The 15637-nt window shown below is 51.8% G+C and overlaps 1 protein-coding gene and 1 long non-coding RNA gene across 12 annotated transcripts in view; one reads left to right on the top strand and one right to left on the bottom strand.

Moving 5' to 3' along the window:
• Nucleotides 1-6886, bottom strand: part of LOC102163156 (uncharacterized) — an 83389-nt gene extending 76503 nt beyond the window's left edge. For all 3 annotated transcript variants that reach the window (XR_014843001.1, XR_014843002.1, XR_298324.4), the window contains exon 1: nucleotides 6849-6886. This is a non-coding gene — a long non-coding RNA (uncharacterized LOC102163156). The remainder of the gene's footprint in view (nucleotides 1-6848) is intronic.
• Nucleotides 1-12039, top strand: part of KCNS2 (potassium voltage-gated channel modifier subfamily S member 2) — a 109068-nt gene extending 97029 nt beyond the window's left edge. For 8 of the 9 annotated variants that reach the window (XM_085021070.1, XM_085021064.1, XM_085021066.1 and 5 more), the window contains one exon: nucleotides 6874-12039. In XM_085021070.1, the coding sequence (XP_084877196.1) occupies nucleotides 6874-8350 (1477 nt within the window). In that variant the 3' untranslated portion in view covers nucleotides 8351-12039. Of the gene's footprint in view, nucleotides 1-6130; nucleotides 6223-6873 lie in introns of those variants that run through there. The other variant, XM_021089062.2, reaches the window with a different exon arrangement.
• The last annotated feature ends 3598 nt before the right edge of the window (nucleotides 12040-15637 follow it).

Below are 15637 nucleotides of genomic sequence, written 5' to 3'. Positions count from 1 at the left end.
AGCGGGTAAATGTTTTGCTCAAGGATACATGTCCAGAAGAACTGGGCTAGGACCAAGCATTCTGGTCCTAGCGGCTTCCCTATACTGCTACCCTCCCCATCATCACTCTCAGCTTCATTTTCTCCACCATCTTCATCTTCTTCAGCCACCTGCCAAGGTGGATGGTTGCTAAGATGCCTCATTCCCTGAACACTGGTGAGTGCCTTAAGGTAAACAGTCCCTTTCTGAATATCCCCCTGGGCCCAGAGAGTAGGGCCAGGGGGAGGGGCTGGGGGCTTCAGCTGTCAGTCACCCAGAAAAGGGTCAGGAGAGGAGGGACAGGAGAAATGACAGGCCTGAGGCAGATGGAGAGGGAGCTCCTGGGGCTCCGGGGCTCAGACTCCACCCTGTGGGCTCTGAGGAGGGCCCGGGGTAGAGGGAAAGACAGCCAGACCCCAGAGGCAGGCAAGAGTGAGTCTGGGAGCCACGTCATCCTCCTGGTGATTTCTCTTGTGGTGACCTTAATTCTAAATGTAATCAAGTTTATCTTAATTTTTCCAGCTTTGTCCCAGGATATTCTGGGAATTTAGTGAAGGGCCCCAATGGAGGGATACCAAGGTGGGGCTCCTAGGGAGAGCCTCCCCAGGAGAAGGGTCCTGGAGCAGAAGGTGCAAAAGGTGGGACCTCGAAGTCTCAAACCCTCAGGAGCAGGATCTGTGCATGCTGGCTGTGGGACATCTGGCCCCCCCTTTTAGTAAGGGGCTCAGAGAGGAGCCCTTCAGAAGCAGTGTTCTCTCCCTTATTGACCTCCAGGGGCACCTAGGAGGAGTAGGAGCACCTAAGAGCTATAGGAGAAGAGGAGAGGGGCCTCTGGGGATAGAGCCAAACAGCCTAGGCAAGGAATCACACAATAAATTGTTTGGCACCCAGAAACAATGCAAAAGCTATATAAACATTTACTGTTGCCTCTCGAGAATATACTTAAAGAGGAATTGCATTCATAATGCAGCAAAAACTTCTAAGAACCCTTTGTTCTCCAACTTTTCTCTCAATCTCCTCCACTGGGCTCTTTCCTCCCGTCCCCCACACCCTTTTCCCAAGACTCAGCCCCACTTCCTCAGCGCAGGTGGCCCCACCTGCTTCCCTCTTCTCTTCCAGTCTGCCTCTGTCCGCAGCAGCTTCTCTGTGCCCTTTCCACCATAAATCCACCAGGACAGGCCTGCTAGCTCCCTTGTTCCTGGCCCCATTACCACCATCATCATAATAAAAGCTCAGAATGAAGCCTGTTCCAAGGAAGGAGGGAAGCCGATGTAATGATTTTGAGAGGCACCATCTCTGGGAGAACTGCAGGAGTCAGGGATTGAAGGGAGTGGGTGAAAAAGGCCCCCAGCCCTTTTGGTGCCCCTGTTTTGGGCAAGCACTGACCCTAGTCAGGCTAGGGGGTGGGTATTTACTGAGCTAAGACACAGCCCCTGCCCTTCGTGCTGATCCTTGGGCTGCTCTCAGGCACACAGCTCTGTACCAATCTCCCTAAAGACAAGGTGCTCAGGCTCTCAATCTCGGCTCCAGGCTCCACTTTGTGCTGACTTAAGGGGCTTCAAGAAACACTGATTCCACAAGCCCTTCACCAGAGATTCTAATTGAATTGGTGTGAGTTGAAGCCTCAGGCATCCAGAGGCATCGGTTATTTTAAAATCTCCACAAGTGTTTCCAATGTGCAGCCAGGAATGAGATCCATTAGGCTAATCAATTGCCTGGGAGAGCACCCTGGAGCCTGCAGGGCCCAGGCCACCGTTCCAGGCACAGCCACCCTTCCCCCTCCAGCTGCCTTCTTGCTCTACTGGGAGGAAGAAGAGGCGGGGCCAAGACTCTGGCTGGCACAGAATAATGAAAGACAGAAGACTAGTTTCATTCACTTATCATTCAATCATATATTCAATTAATAACTACTTAATACTTACATCAATAACTACTTAATATAAATGTGAAAGAAAGGGTAGAAATTGATTGAGGGATCCAATTTAGGTTGGGCAGTCAGGCCTCCCTGAGGAGGTAAGATTTATTTATTTATTTATTTATTTTTTTGTCTTTTGTCTTTTTGTTGTTGTTGCTATTTTTTGGGCCACTCCCGCGGCATATGGAGGTTCCCAGGCTAGGGGTTGAATCGGAGCTGTAGCCACCGGCTTACGCCAGAGCCACAGCAACGTGGGATCCGAGCCGCGTCTGCAACCTACACCACAGCTCACGGCAACGCCGGATCCTTAACCCACTGAGCAAGGGCAGGGACTGAACCCGCAACCTCATGGTTCCTAGTCGGATTCGTTAACCACTGCGCCACGACGGGAACTCCCAGGAGGTAAGATTTTAAATTGAGACCTGAGTGACAAGAAGGAGCCTGCCCTGAGAAGCTGCCATAATAAGCAGAGAGAGCAGTAGGTGCAAAGGCCCTACTTCCACAGAGGGACCTGTGGCCAGAGCATAATTGATAGAGAAGAGACAAATGGGTCTGTGAACTGGACTCGGGTGCATCACGGGGGATCTTGGAACTGTGGGAGGAAGGCCTTTCATTCTCAGCTCCCACTGGGAAGCCCCCAGAAGGTTTTCAGAAGGTAATGGCATGACTTGATTTTGTCTTTAAGAGGCATTCTGGCTGTGATGGTGAGGGTGGCTGGTGGGGAGCAGGATGGATGCTGGGGAACAGTTCACTCCAGTGGGGTGAGGGCACCCCTGTGCTCATGCCCGGGAGAGGATGAGCGCTCAGCTCCTCCACAGAGGGAATGTAGGTCAGGAGCCTGGATCCCTCAGCCAAGCCGCCAGTGCAGCCCCCTCGGCCTGTCAGAGAAAAAAGCCAACTCTGAGATGTGTGGGCTCAACTAAGAGATCAGTGTTGGCAGAGGAGGCAGAGATAATAGTTGCCCATATGCAGAGATCTGGGCCACTGCTTGGGGTCTCTTTGTCCCTTTTCCCAGGGTTCCTTCCCCCACACCCCTCCGCCCCTTCAGAATCTCCCTGCCAGCCCAGGGGCAGGCCTTCTCTGTGCCTGGAGCAGGCAGCTGTATTTTAAGATCAGGGCTCAGGCCTCTAAATAAACCATAAACACAGCCCACTTCCCGGGCACAGAAGGAGGGAGACAGGTCCATTTCTCTTCAGCGCAGTGACTGGGAAATAAACCAGTGGCTCTGCCTGTCACATACACTTAACCCTCTGCAAAGGCATCTGTCAGACCCCAGAGCTTCTGCCTCAGCCTTTCTAAGAAATAACTGATGTGCCCCAGACTTGGGCTTCTCCCTGCGGCTCCAAGTTCCCTTTCCCATTAAAGGAAATGCAGGCATGCAGGCTTGACCTTGACCCCAGAAAAAGCTAACAAAGGGCAGATATGGCCCCTGAGTGGCTGGGGCAGGTCAGCATAGCTGGCACAGCTCAGTCAGCTGCCAGTGGGGACCAGGGCAGGGAGAAATGGTAGAAGGGAGGGAGAAGGGTAAGGAGGAAGGGGGGAGGGCAGCTGGCCAGAACAAAGGGCCGAGCTGAGGGAGACAGGGAGGGCTTCAAAGGCCTGGCACAGCCCTTGTGTCTGCGGGCAGGTTGCCTGGGTGTGAGAGAAACAGAAGGTGGTGGGTGGGGGTGGGGGCTCTATCTCCATGGGCGAAATCTCCCACAACCACAAAGGAAGAAGGAAGGAGCAAGAACAAAGACAGGAACAGAGGAGGCAGGCAGATAAATGGAGGAGGGGAGAGAGGAAAACCCCGTAGTCATCAAACCCAGTGTTTCTGGAGGAAAAGCAGCCTCCGAATGCAGCAGGAAAAGGTAGTTTACACATTAAGCTCAAATAGAAGAGTCAGGAGTGAGGTCAAGGCAATGGGAGTGGCTGGGAATTGTGGTCATGCGGAAGAAGCCACACAGACAGGTGGTGGTGAAGCAGAAGCAGGGCTGTGAGCTTCGGGGTGGCCAGAAGCCAAGCAGAGCACAATGAGAGGATGGAGGCCAAGGATAGTGAGAACCACAAGGCCCCTGAAGCCTGCCCCACAGGCACTGCTGCCAAAGGCGCCTGCAGCAGGGAGCTCCCCCTACCCCACCCCTAAGGTGAGGGAAGGGATTGAAACAGAGTGACAACACACTGATGATGCATGCACTCACACACACACATCCTCAGCAAAGACTGGCACACTCTCAGCAGCATTCTCTCACTGGGATAAAAGAGACCTTGGGCCTCCGGACTGCAACCCAGACAGGTGTGGGGAGAGCCACAGACTTCAAATGATCCAGCAGACCTAGACAGAGGGTAAGGTAGCATACGCCAAACACAGACCTGGAAAGAAACAGAGATGGAGACAAAGCTAGCAAATACCAGGTCCTCCCCCCTCCACACACACATACCTCTCCCTCTCTAAAAACATCAGACACAAGAAAAAAGGAAGCTAATGTGGCCCTTGCCACCTTATTCTTCCTCCCACATGGCCTGCCTTCCTGGAATCCCCTGTGCTTGCAGAGGCCTGAGGAGCATGGGTGTGGAGCCCTCTCAGCAGGCAGCACACTTGCCCACATACCCCTACCTACTCAGAGGCAGGTGGCTGGCACAGGGACGGGTCTCCTCTGCATGAAGCCAGGTGTGGTTCCAGGAAACCCCACATGAAGCCAGCTCAGGGGTTGTCCTTAGGCCCTCCAAGAAGCCCCAAAGTCCTCCCACTCTGCAGGGCACCTGTCTAACTGGGATGGCATTGCCAGGGTGTCATAAATGATATCCTACCCGCTGTGGCTGAGACACTGCGAGTGCAGAGACACTGGCGCTTTCCCAGGACTTCTGACCGAGACCTATAGCCCACTAGCTCCCTGCTAAGCTCACGTGATGCTCCAGTCTTTGCAAATGGGAAGCACTGTAAGAGATCAAGGGGAGGAGACTCCCCAGGGACCGTGGTTCCATTTCTCAGCACCAGCCCAGCCAGCAGTGCTTTAAGGAACAATCCTAAGAGACCAAGAGCTCAAATCTGGGTCACAAGTCTCCCGGAAAATGGGGACACAGGTACTGAGCACATATTTGCTGGACCCACACCCCACAGTCCCCGCTTTGTCTGCATGCACACAGTTCCCATTTCACTACACACACTGACTCTGTCACAGTCCCACTGAATACTACACTGTATATGTGCACTATGCACACAGCTGGTAGTCTGCCACTGTGTACACACTCCATACTGACATGCCTCAGGTTCCCCTGTTCTGACACACTGTATTCAGGGCCCCATCCCTCTAGAAGTCTTATTTTTATAAACGCTGCACACTGAAAAATCCTATTTTCCTGAGACCACACACACACACAGCTACCTGCAGTCCTCCAAAGCTGGCACACCACACCGGCCTGTACAGACACCGTGCCCACACAGAGCTCCCAAACAGAACTCGGTAACTCCCTCCGACACCGGTAGGGCCTGTGCTCCTGCCCCCAGCAAACTAAGCTGAGCTCGACCTCTGGTTTCCCTGACCCCTCTTCTCCCTTCCAACTACCTTCCCCACCAGCCCCCTCCCCCGCAGCTTCAAGAAACTTTTTAGCAGGTCCCTAAAAGGGGAAACCTGGGGTTCCTCCCGTCCTGCCCTTCCCCCCAAGACGCAAGCCGCCCCTCTTTCCCCGGCTCGGTTCCCGCACCCCTCCCCCACAGTGGGGAAAGGTCGCCGTAGGCAGCCCCCTGCCTGCGCCCTAGGAGGAGAGAGCATGGCAGTAACAGCTGTCACCAGCGGATAGGTGAGGGGTTGAGAAAGGTGTTGGCCCTGCGTCGAGCCGAGGGTTCAAAAGGGTCGCCGTGACGCGCGGGAGGGGAGCAGAGAAGCCCGGGCGGCCGCCGCGAGCGTTGCTGGAGCTGTCCGTTCAGCACCACCGCGCCGCGCCCCAGCTCAGGGCCCGCGCCGAGGCGCACCGGCTCAGCTCCCGCTCCAGCTCCCGCGGGCTGTGGCGCGCGCTGTTGTCTTCGGTGCTAAGGGGCGCGCGGATCTAGAGGCGGAGGGGAAGGGGCCTCTGCGAGCATTGGGGCCACGCAGCCACCTGTGAGTCTCCGGCAACTGCGGGCGGTGGCGGCATCTCCGGCCGGAGACAGAAGACGCTCGGCGGACCCCGCCCGCCCGCCCGCCGGGTTCACACACACTCGCACCCGCGCGCACACGCACAGTCAGCCGGCAGCGGCCGCAGCAGCTATGCTCGCCGGCAGGTCGGGGAAGTTTCCCGCCGGCCTTGGCCGCGGGTCCCCATGCTCGCAGGTAAGCGCTTTCAGAACGCGCAGGGCGAGCCCGGGTAGCTCCTCTGGGTAAGGCGCGGCGCACGCGGCCCCAGGGCACGGCGACAGGCGGGCGGGGAAGCCCGGGGCTAGGGGCGAGGGGGCTCCAGTCGCGGGGCTGGACGCAGGGGACGCTAGGCTGGCCCCTTCCCCCCGCCTGGGTCTACTGACTGGAACGATGAATTTCCCCGCCCCCCTCCCGAAGCTACGCGCCCCCCATCTCGGCCCAACCCTGCCCGTGCGCATCCCAGCTCCGGTCCCGCCTGTCTGCGGCGAGCGGGCGGGGGCGTCTCCTCCGCCCGCCCACGGGCAAGGTCAGCGCGCTGCTCGCTAGGCACTCAGAGTTGCTGGGGCTCGACCCCCGCCAGCGTAAAGCGATCCTCAGAACCCCCAGCGTGGGGGTGGAGGCGCGGCCCTGCTAGTGGAAACCTACCCCCACCCCAAGCCTTTCCTTGGGAGGGGGCCAAAACCCATAGAACCGTACCCCCACCCCTCCGCATCCCAGTGTCCTTCAGCATCCAAAGACCTGCTGGAGAGGACTGGGAGCTGCTTCCGAGACAGGTGGGGAGAAAGAAAGGGGTGCCAGATCCCTGAGAACCTCGCGCTCACCAGACACGGTTCCCTCGACTTCCAGGTGTAGCGCCCTCGCGCGGCGCGGGCGTTTGGGCGTTTCCAGCATGACCGGCCAGAGCCTGTGGGACGTGTCGGAGGCCAACGTCGAGGATGGGGAGATTCGCATCAACGTAGGCGGCTTCAAGAGGCGGCTGCGCTCCCACACGCTGCTGCGCTTCCCGGAGACGCGCCTGGGCCGCCTGCTGCTCTGCCACTCGCGCGAGGCCATTCTGGAGCTCTGCGATGACTATGACGATGTCCAGCGTGAGTTCTACTTTGACCGCAACCCCGAGCTCTTCCCATACGTGCTGCATTTCTACCACACCGGCAAACTTCACGTCATGGCGGAGCTGTGCGTCTTTTCTTTCAGCCAGGAGATTGAGTACTGGGGCATCAACGAGTTCTTCATCGACTCCTGCTGCAGCTACAGCTACCATGGCCGCAAAGTAGAGCCCGAGCAGGAGAAGTGGGACGAGCAGAGCGACCAGGAGAGCACCACATCCTCCTTTGATGAGATCCTGGCCTTCTACAACGATGCCTCCAAGTTCGATGGGCAGCCCTTGGGCAACTTCCGCAGGCAGCTGTGGCTAGCGCTGGACAACCCTGGTTACTCGGTCCTGAGTAGGGTCTTCAGCGTCCTGTCGATCCTGGTGGTGCTGGGGTCTATCATCACCATGTGCCTCAATAGCCTGCCAGACTTCCAAATCCCAGACAGCCAGGGCACCCCTGGCGAGGACCCCAGGTTCGAAATCGTGGAGCATTTTGGCATCGCCTGGTTCACATTTGAGCTGGTGGCCAGGTTTGCTGTGGCCCCTGACTTCCTCAAGTTTTTCAAGAACGCCCTAAACCTTATTGACCTTATGTCTATCGTTCCCTTTTACATCACTCTGGTGGTGAACCTGGTCGTGGAGAGCACACCTACCTTGGCCAACTTGGGCAGGGTGGCCCAGGTCCTGAGGCTGATGCGGATTTTCCGCATCTTAAAGCTGGCCAGGCATTCCACTGGCCTTCGCTCCTTGGGGGCCACCCTGAAATACAGCTACAAAGAAGTAGGGCTGCTTTTGCTGTACCTCTCTGTGGGGATTTCCATCTTCTCTGTAGTGGCTTACACCATTGAAAAGGAGGAGAATGAGGGCCTGGCCACCATCCCCGCCTGCTGGTGGTGGGCCACCGTTAGTATGACCACTGTGGGGTACGGGGATGTGGTCCCAGGGACCACAGCAGGGAAGCTCACCGCCTCTGCCTGCATCCTGGCAGGTATCCTAGTGGTGGTACTGCCCATCACCTTGATCTTCAATAAGTTCTCCCACTTTTATCGACGCCAAAAGCAACTTGAGAGTGCCATGCGCAGCTGTGACTTTGGAGATGGAATGAAGGAGGTCCCTTCTGTCAATTTAAGGGACTACTATGCCCATAAAGTTAAATCCCTCATGGCGAGCCTGACGAACATGAGCAGGAGCTCGCCAAGTGAACTAAGTTTAAATGATTCTCTACATTAGCTGGGAGGGCTTGACATCCTCAGACCCATGTTGCTGAGCCTTGCGCCTTGGGCACAGTCCAGGCACCTTAGGGTTATGGCGTAAGGAGTATACCCAGCCCCAAAGGGGAGAGATGCATGGGAGATGCACCCCAGGTTGCTTTTACAGTATTTAGGATCATTTTTAGAGGGTGGTGTGTCTGACACCATGCCTTTGCACCTTTCAATGAAATGACACTCACTGGTCTTTACATCGTGGACATGAAATGTTCACCTTTCTGCCGGATGAGTACCACCTAGAATGCCAATTTCTCTGTCCATTGTGTTCTCTATTCTAGTGCTCGTGGCCCAGTACTGTCTCTGAGTTGTTTGTGCTTCTGTTTCTGAGGTTGTCATGTGACTTTTGTACAACCCTCCCCCCCCCACAAATCTGTCCAGTGGAAACAAGGATATGGTGAGGTTTTGCTCACAGTTGTGTGAAAACAAAATCTCAGTTCTTTATCCATTGCTTTCATTTAGTTTTAATACCAAAACAAAGAGGATGTGACATTAAGTACACATGACTGATGCAAGTCTGTGTGTTGTTTTTATAAATGACCTGTAGCTCTGTGGCTTGCATGGGTACCCTGCTCACCTTTAGAACAATGTACACTGTTGTTCCTCTCATAGATGTTGCTCTCTAGAGAATGTTACTTTGTTAAACGTGTAGTGAAGATTGAAATTTTTCCCCAACAACAGATGCATTAGGACTGGGCTTTAGCTAAATGTAGGCCAAATTGCAGAATGCTTGAAGACCCTTCAAAGTCAGGGCCTCCTTCTTTCCTAGCTGGTCATAGAGACATTTATTTCTGGCTGAGGTTCCTGGTCTAGGTCATTTGGCCAAACTCTGCTCTGTCTTAGACCTTAGCATGTTTTTGAAATGTTTCTTTTTTAAGATGTTTAGAAATAAGGTTGTGTTGTCTTTATCAACTAAAAAGAGGTTTACTGTTGTATTGTCTTTCTGAGGCAAACGTTGTTGTGTGGATAGCAAGGGCAGTAGCTTAGAAACTTTTGTTGCCTGCTCTGAAAGCTTCTAAAATGAGAGACCTTTTTTTTTCCCAAGCAGGATATACTTAGGTAATGTTGCTTCTAGGATACTGTATGTTACATACAATGCTCTAATTGCCCCAGAGTTCCTGGTGTGACTTGGAAACCTGGTGGTGTGGAAGTGTGTACTCAAAATATAGACACATGGTTTATCCAGGATGGAAATTATGGTTCTCATTTCCACTTCAGTTGCCTTTTGTTGGGGGAGGGTTGGTAGAAGCCAAGAGAAAGGAAAGAGTTGTAATGCAAAAAAGCATTGTTACTTAATAAAAATATCAAATAATTGTAAACTTCTTGAAAAGCTTAATGCTATTTAAAAGACCTTTAAACGTCTAAACTTACGGTGAGGGTTGAAAACTCTTTCCTTTTCCAAAATGCTTTCCCTTCTCTTCTTAGTTAACCCGCATATAGCATTTTAAAGGGTTCACCTGGGCCTCTTTGTAAGATAGTTCTTTATTATATTCCAGGTAGTCGAATGGTTTTCCAGGTGGTGTCCATTGTTGTTCAGTTTTTGGAAAGGCTGCAGAATCCAGGGGTCTACACGTGGAGTAAGCAGACTTTTTATCCATGGCTTGGTCCTTCCTTGAAAAGGTCAATTTTGTGTCTTGGTTGACGGTAGTACTTACCTCTTGGGGGTGTGGTGAGGATCTCATCGGAGGCTTTGTGTACTTGCAGTTGCCATGGTTACTACAGAGCAAGGCATTTGTTGGAAGAATTCACTACTTAATGCCTTTGGGTCCCCAGTTCAAATCCTTCCATCAGACTGGAGCCTCATGGGGGGCAGGGAGGCAGCCACCTCCTAGTGTCTGATGGTCTACCATCTACATCTGTTTCTCAGAAGCATCAGGAAAGGTGAAATGACTTAGAGGCAACCAGCCACTAAATCAGAAGGGCAGGGTTATTTATCAGAATTTTCACACATAACACTTGGCTTTGGCTGATGTTTCCAGCACTGGAAGGCAGAGAATTTTATGAAATCATCTCCAGTTGCACTGAGGCAGGTGATGGTACAAACTCGTGAGGACTGTTTAGTTTGCCAAGGCTGACAGTAGTAGGTCGCTGAGTGTGGTATCCATGGTCACTGACCATAAAGCTTGTGAAAGTGGAAACAAGGAAGGAGACAGGATAACTCAGTCACTCTCATGAGTGTTTCTTTTTTTTTTTTTTTAAACAGGCAGGTTTTACCACCAAAACAGAGATACCCCTAGTGATTAGTCTTTGCAAATGTGAAAGCTGGAAAACTTTTAATTTTGGTGATGACTTGCATTTATCTGGTGCCTTTCATTGGGGGAATCCCAAAGTGCTTTAGAGACTGTCTTTTTAATATCTCTTGTACATATATAGACTCGTATCAAATATTATTTTGCTCATTCTAGAACTTAAGTAATTCCTGAGCATGAGAATGCTCTAATAGCACTCCAATCAGTGATTTCAGGTAAGAGAGAGAGAGAACAACCCAGCTGGCTTGAATACAGGAGTTAATTCCCACAGAGGATGGAGATGGATCTATGACCTGGGGAGAGAGAACATTCCTCTCTGGAGATCCCATTGTGGCTCAGTGGGTTAAGAACCCGACATAGTGTCTGTGAGGACGTGGGTCTAATCCTCGGCCTCTTTCAGTGGGTTAAGGATCTGGCGTTGCCCTTAGTTGCAGTGTAGGTTGCAGATGTAGCTTGGATCCCGAGTTTCTGTGGCTGTGGTGTAGGCCGGCACCTAGCCTGAGAACTTCCATATGCCACAGGTGAGGTCCTAAAAAACAAAAACAAACAAAATTCTTCTCCTCCCACCAAAGTATGCAGTTCACAAGTGCTCTCAGCTGGGCTGTGATTGACCTGCTTAGATAACATCTTATGTAGCAGTTTTTTTCTGGTCCCTGAAACTAATTGGGGGGTAAGGTGGGATTAGGTGAATTTTCTGCTTTGTTTCTGGAGTTAGGAATGTAATCATGAGCTGACATCTTTGGCTACCAGGCTGTCAGACTGACCCATAAACCTCCTTTTGCGGGGGGACACAGTCAAAGCTTCAAATCACCAGCTGTGCGCCTGAGAGCCACTTCATTTCCGACATTTGAAGGTTGTTTTTTTAATGCCCTTGGGACAAATATATGGGCCAGGTTTGTTTTTTGTTTTTTTTTGTTTTTTTTCTTTAATATATGTGATGAGCATTTTGAAAGTACTGGCTGGGAAGTGACACTGTGTCTTTACTGTGTAGATGCATATTGGTTATAGGTTTGTGTTTTCTGTCAAACCCCCACATTTCCTGGGTTTGCTGCTGAGGAGGGCATGTTATAATGCCGAGCTGATTTGTAACTCCTAAGGTAGTAATTGGTATTTAATACTTGGATTTGTTATTTCTACTTATCTTAGTATTCAAATAATGGAACTACCTGCTAATTCTTGCCTCATTTCAAGGAAAATGATCTGTTCTGCACTTTGGGATAGCAATGATCTGTACAGGCTGTGTGTGATCTACTTGAAGGCTTAACTGGTATTTCTTGTATGTTTTAACAGCATGACTTGTTACAGAGTTGTAATTTAAAAAATTGAGAATGCTGTATTTGCGCTGTCGGTTTTAACACTCATTAACACGCTACTGTGCGGGCATTGATGCTGCCCCGCGGAACCATTATGCGTGATGGCGGCACTTGAGTCTCCGTGCCTCGACTTGGCAATGGGGAATAACCCTTACACACTCGGGATTCCAGCCTCGATGAGTATGTGGATTAAACAGGAAAAAAAAATTATTTACACTCCCTTAAGGCATTCAGTTATATGTGGGGTGGCCAACACCCCAAGGGTGTTCAACACTGGGAGTTGGATTTCGAGAAAGGCTGGGCTTTTTGAGGATTCCTTATTAATTATTCTTTGCAGGCACAAAGAGCTGGGGCCCCCTTTTTGCCAGGATCTGAAGCCACCAGCCTGCTCCGTAGAAGGGACAGTCATGAATTCTTAGAGCCCTCGTGAAACAGAGGGTTTGCCCCTCCCACACTGATGATGACCCTGTTGGTCCAACCCACCCCACCCCTCTGCCATTCTTCCTGCAGCTATGGTGTTTCCCTGACAGTCAGGTGGGTCCTGGGTATCCTGAGTGTTCTGGCTGGTTTGGTGTGACTCCTGATGGGGGAACTGACCCTTCGCACCCACTTAACCTGGTAGCAACCCAGATATGAGCCACTTCAATGGCCACACTGAATCTGTAGAAGTTGACAGAGCTAACTGGGTTCTGCTCCCGGTTTTGCCTTCAACTCTGTGATCTCTGTGTGTCACTTGGCCTCTCTGAGCCTCACATCCCTCTGCTCCCAAATGAGAAGGATTAGATCATCCTTAAAGCCCTGCCCACTTCTTTATCTGGATGTGAAAACAGAATGTCTGCATGCGCCCTCATTCTAGCAGCAAGAAGAACCCAATAGCCTTAATTTATTTTTAAGCAGAGCAGAGGGCATGGTCATCAACAACCTTCTATTTGCTTTCATTTCTCTCCTCAAAAGGCAGCCATAACAGATGACAGTTTCAGGGACACGATACCAGAGAAATGCTTGGGCTGGTGTCTATGTCAGGAAAATAGAGTTTTAAAATAATCACTGTGTGTCTCTCTTGGGCTTTAAGCTATTGACACCTAATCCAAATTCCTATTAAAAGTCATTAGAGAGGAAAATCCCATTGATTGCATTTGGCTCCAGGATGACCTCTCTGCCCAGTTATGTTTGCTCCCTCTGTGAAGCCTGGTAGATCCCCCATCTCTTTTCCATGAGGTCCCTGGGCCCCTAAATAGACAAGGGCAGGCAGGTTGCCTGCATCCCACACTTAGTTCTCGCTGAGGGGTGATGGCATCTGCAGGTGTTCTCTGTTGTATAACCTTCGGTGTGGTGACCTGTGTCAGCCTGGTCCCTGTCTCTCGGCAGCTGAGGATGGGGACTGAAAGGCAGCACAGAGAAGGCACCTTGGCTACCACAACCCCTGCATTCTCACCACACGAAGCAGGACAGAGCTCCTCTTCTCCGTGTGCAGGGGTACACACGGGTGTTCCGGGAGGTTTGGGGGCCAGGATCCCTTGCATCTTAAAAGGAAAAACAAACACCTTCTCTTGAGGGAAGAACTTAAAAACTGGGCGCATGTGATTCTTCTCTTATTTTTAGGAGAACTTTTAACCAGCGCTTCTAACCCAAGGACCTTATCTGGATGTTAGATTCAGTTGATACTGTAGATCTGAAAACCTGCAGCACGTTGCTCCTTCTGTGACCTCATTTGTCAATATCACCATCCTCCTGGTAAAATTCTCCAAAGCAAATACAGCTTTGTGTGCAGGGGACAAGCTGATGCTTTCAGAAGCATAGGGTCTCAAAGACATGGCCAAGGGAATGGAAGTACAAGAGGGGGAGAAAAGAGGGCAGGTGTGCCCGGGAGCTGGTGCGAGTTTCTGCAGAAGGAAAAGGGGATAGAAATAGGCCAGGAAAAATAAAAGAGGGGACAGAAGTGAATATAAGAAAAGGCAGGGAAGAGTGACCAGAAAGAGCAGACAGGAAGACTGGGAGAGGCTATGTTTAATGCAATTATTTCGGGCCTTCCATTGAATTAATTTTATGTCCAGTCAGTATAACACCCTCTTACCCCACCTGTGGCCTCGTGGGAGGTAAATGTTGCTGGAGTCAATTCCTCCCCCCTCACCCCCTGGTAGCTCTCCGCCCTTCCCCACTAAGGGGCTCAGTCTGGTAGACACTAAAATGATGGAAACTACCGTAAGCCTTTTGGATGGCAAGGGCAGTGAGGACACAAGGAGAGGAGGGGCAAATAGTTCCTCTTGAAGATGGGTCTTCCAGGTTGCAAACTGAAAAAGAACCAGATGTTGGCCACAGAGAGGTGGTAGTGGAGGAACAGAGAGACGGAGGGAAGGGAAAGGGAAGAAACTCCATGCACAGGGACCTGTACCAGCCAAGACGAGAAGGCCCCTTGGGCCAGCATGTGTGAGACCCATGTGGGTCAATGTGGCTGAAATGAAACGTGGTCTTGGAATTCCTGCTGTGGCACAGTGGGTTAAGAATCCAACTGCAGCAGCTCAGGTTGCTGCAGAGGCATGGATTTGATGCCCAAATTCATCCCTGGCTTGGTGCAATGGGTTAAAGGATCTGGTGTGAGCACAGCTGCAGCTCAGGTTCAACCCCTGCCCTGGGAACTTTTATATGCCACCGGTGGGGCCATAAAATATAAATGGAGTTCCTGTTTGTAGCTCAGCAGTTACAAACCCGGACTGGTATCCATGAGGACACAGGGTCCATCCCTCACCTCACTCAGTGGGTTGGGGATTTGGCATTGCTCTGAGCTGTGATATAGGTCACAGATGCAGCTTGGATCCCATGGCTGTGGTATAGGCTGGCAGCTGAAGCTCTGATTTGATCCCCAGCCTGGGAACCTTCCTATGCCGCAGGCACAGCCCTAAAAAGGAGGAATCATGCTGCAAAAGCAGCCCACAGATAAACCATCAAAAGAGCTTGGTGAGTTCCCATTGTGGCTCAGTGGTTAACGAATCTGACTAGGAACCATGAGTTGCAGGTTCAATCCCTGGCCTTGCTCAGCAGGCTAAGGATCTGGTGTTGCCGTGAGCTGTGGTGTAGGTCGCAGATGTGGCTCTGATCTGGCGTTGCTGTGGCTCTGGTGTAGGCCAGCAGCTACAGCTCCCATTAGACCCCTAGCCTGGGAACCTCCATATGCCGGATGTTGCGGCCTTAGCTAAGGTAAAAAGACAAAAAAAAAAAAACTTGGGTGTCCTTCTTTTATCAAAGGGAAGGGACACCCTGACCAGATTAATGTTGTCAGAATGGGACTCTGGCAGCAACTTGGAGGCAAGTCCTGAGGGGTCAGGAGACCTACTTGAGGTCACTGCCATAGTGCAGACCAGCTGCCAAGGGAGTGAGCTGGATAGGAAGCAGCATAGCGGGTTGCCAAGGAGTTCAACCCCAGAGGACCCTGTCAATAACTGGATGTGAGGAAGAGAGATAGAGGGCTGGGGTGACCTGTGGGTGGGTGGGTAGATGATGGTGCCACCAAGAGAGGCAGGAAGTGCTTGGATCCATCCCCGAGGTTGATTTGTGTTGCTGGAGTGCCTGCGGGTGTGCAGATGGAGGTGTACCCAGGGCAGAGGGAAGCCTGGGAGGGGACTCCTCAGCTGAGAGAAGGAAGCCGAGGCCAGGCGTGAGATTACCCGGGAAGTGTACAGAGAGAAACAGAAA

This window comes from Sus scrofa, chromosome 4 (assembly GCF_054392235.1).
Source record: "Sus scrofa isolate SSC_HxYL_T2T_F1_AM1 chromosome 4, Sscrofa_HxYL_maternal_Yorkshire_Landrace_v2.0, whole genome shotgun sequence".
Classification (NCBI taxonomy): Eukaryota; Metazoa; Chordata; class Mammalia; order Artiodactyla; family Suidae; genus Sus; species Sus scrofa.
This window is presented reverse-complemented; position numbering and strand designations above follow the sequence as displayed.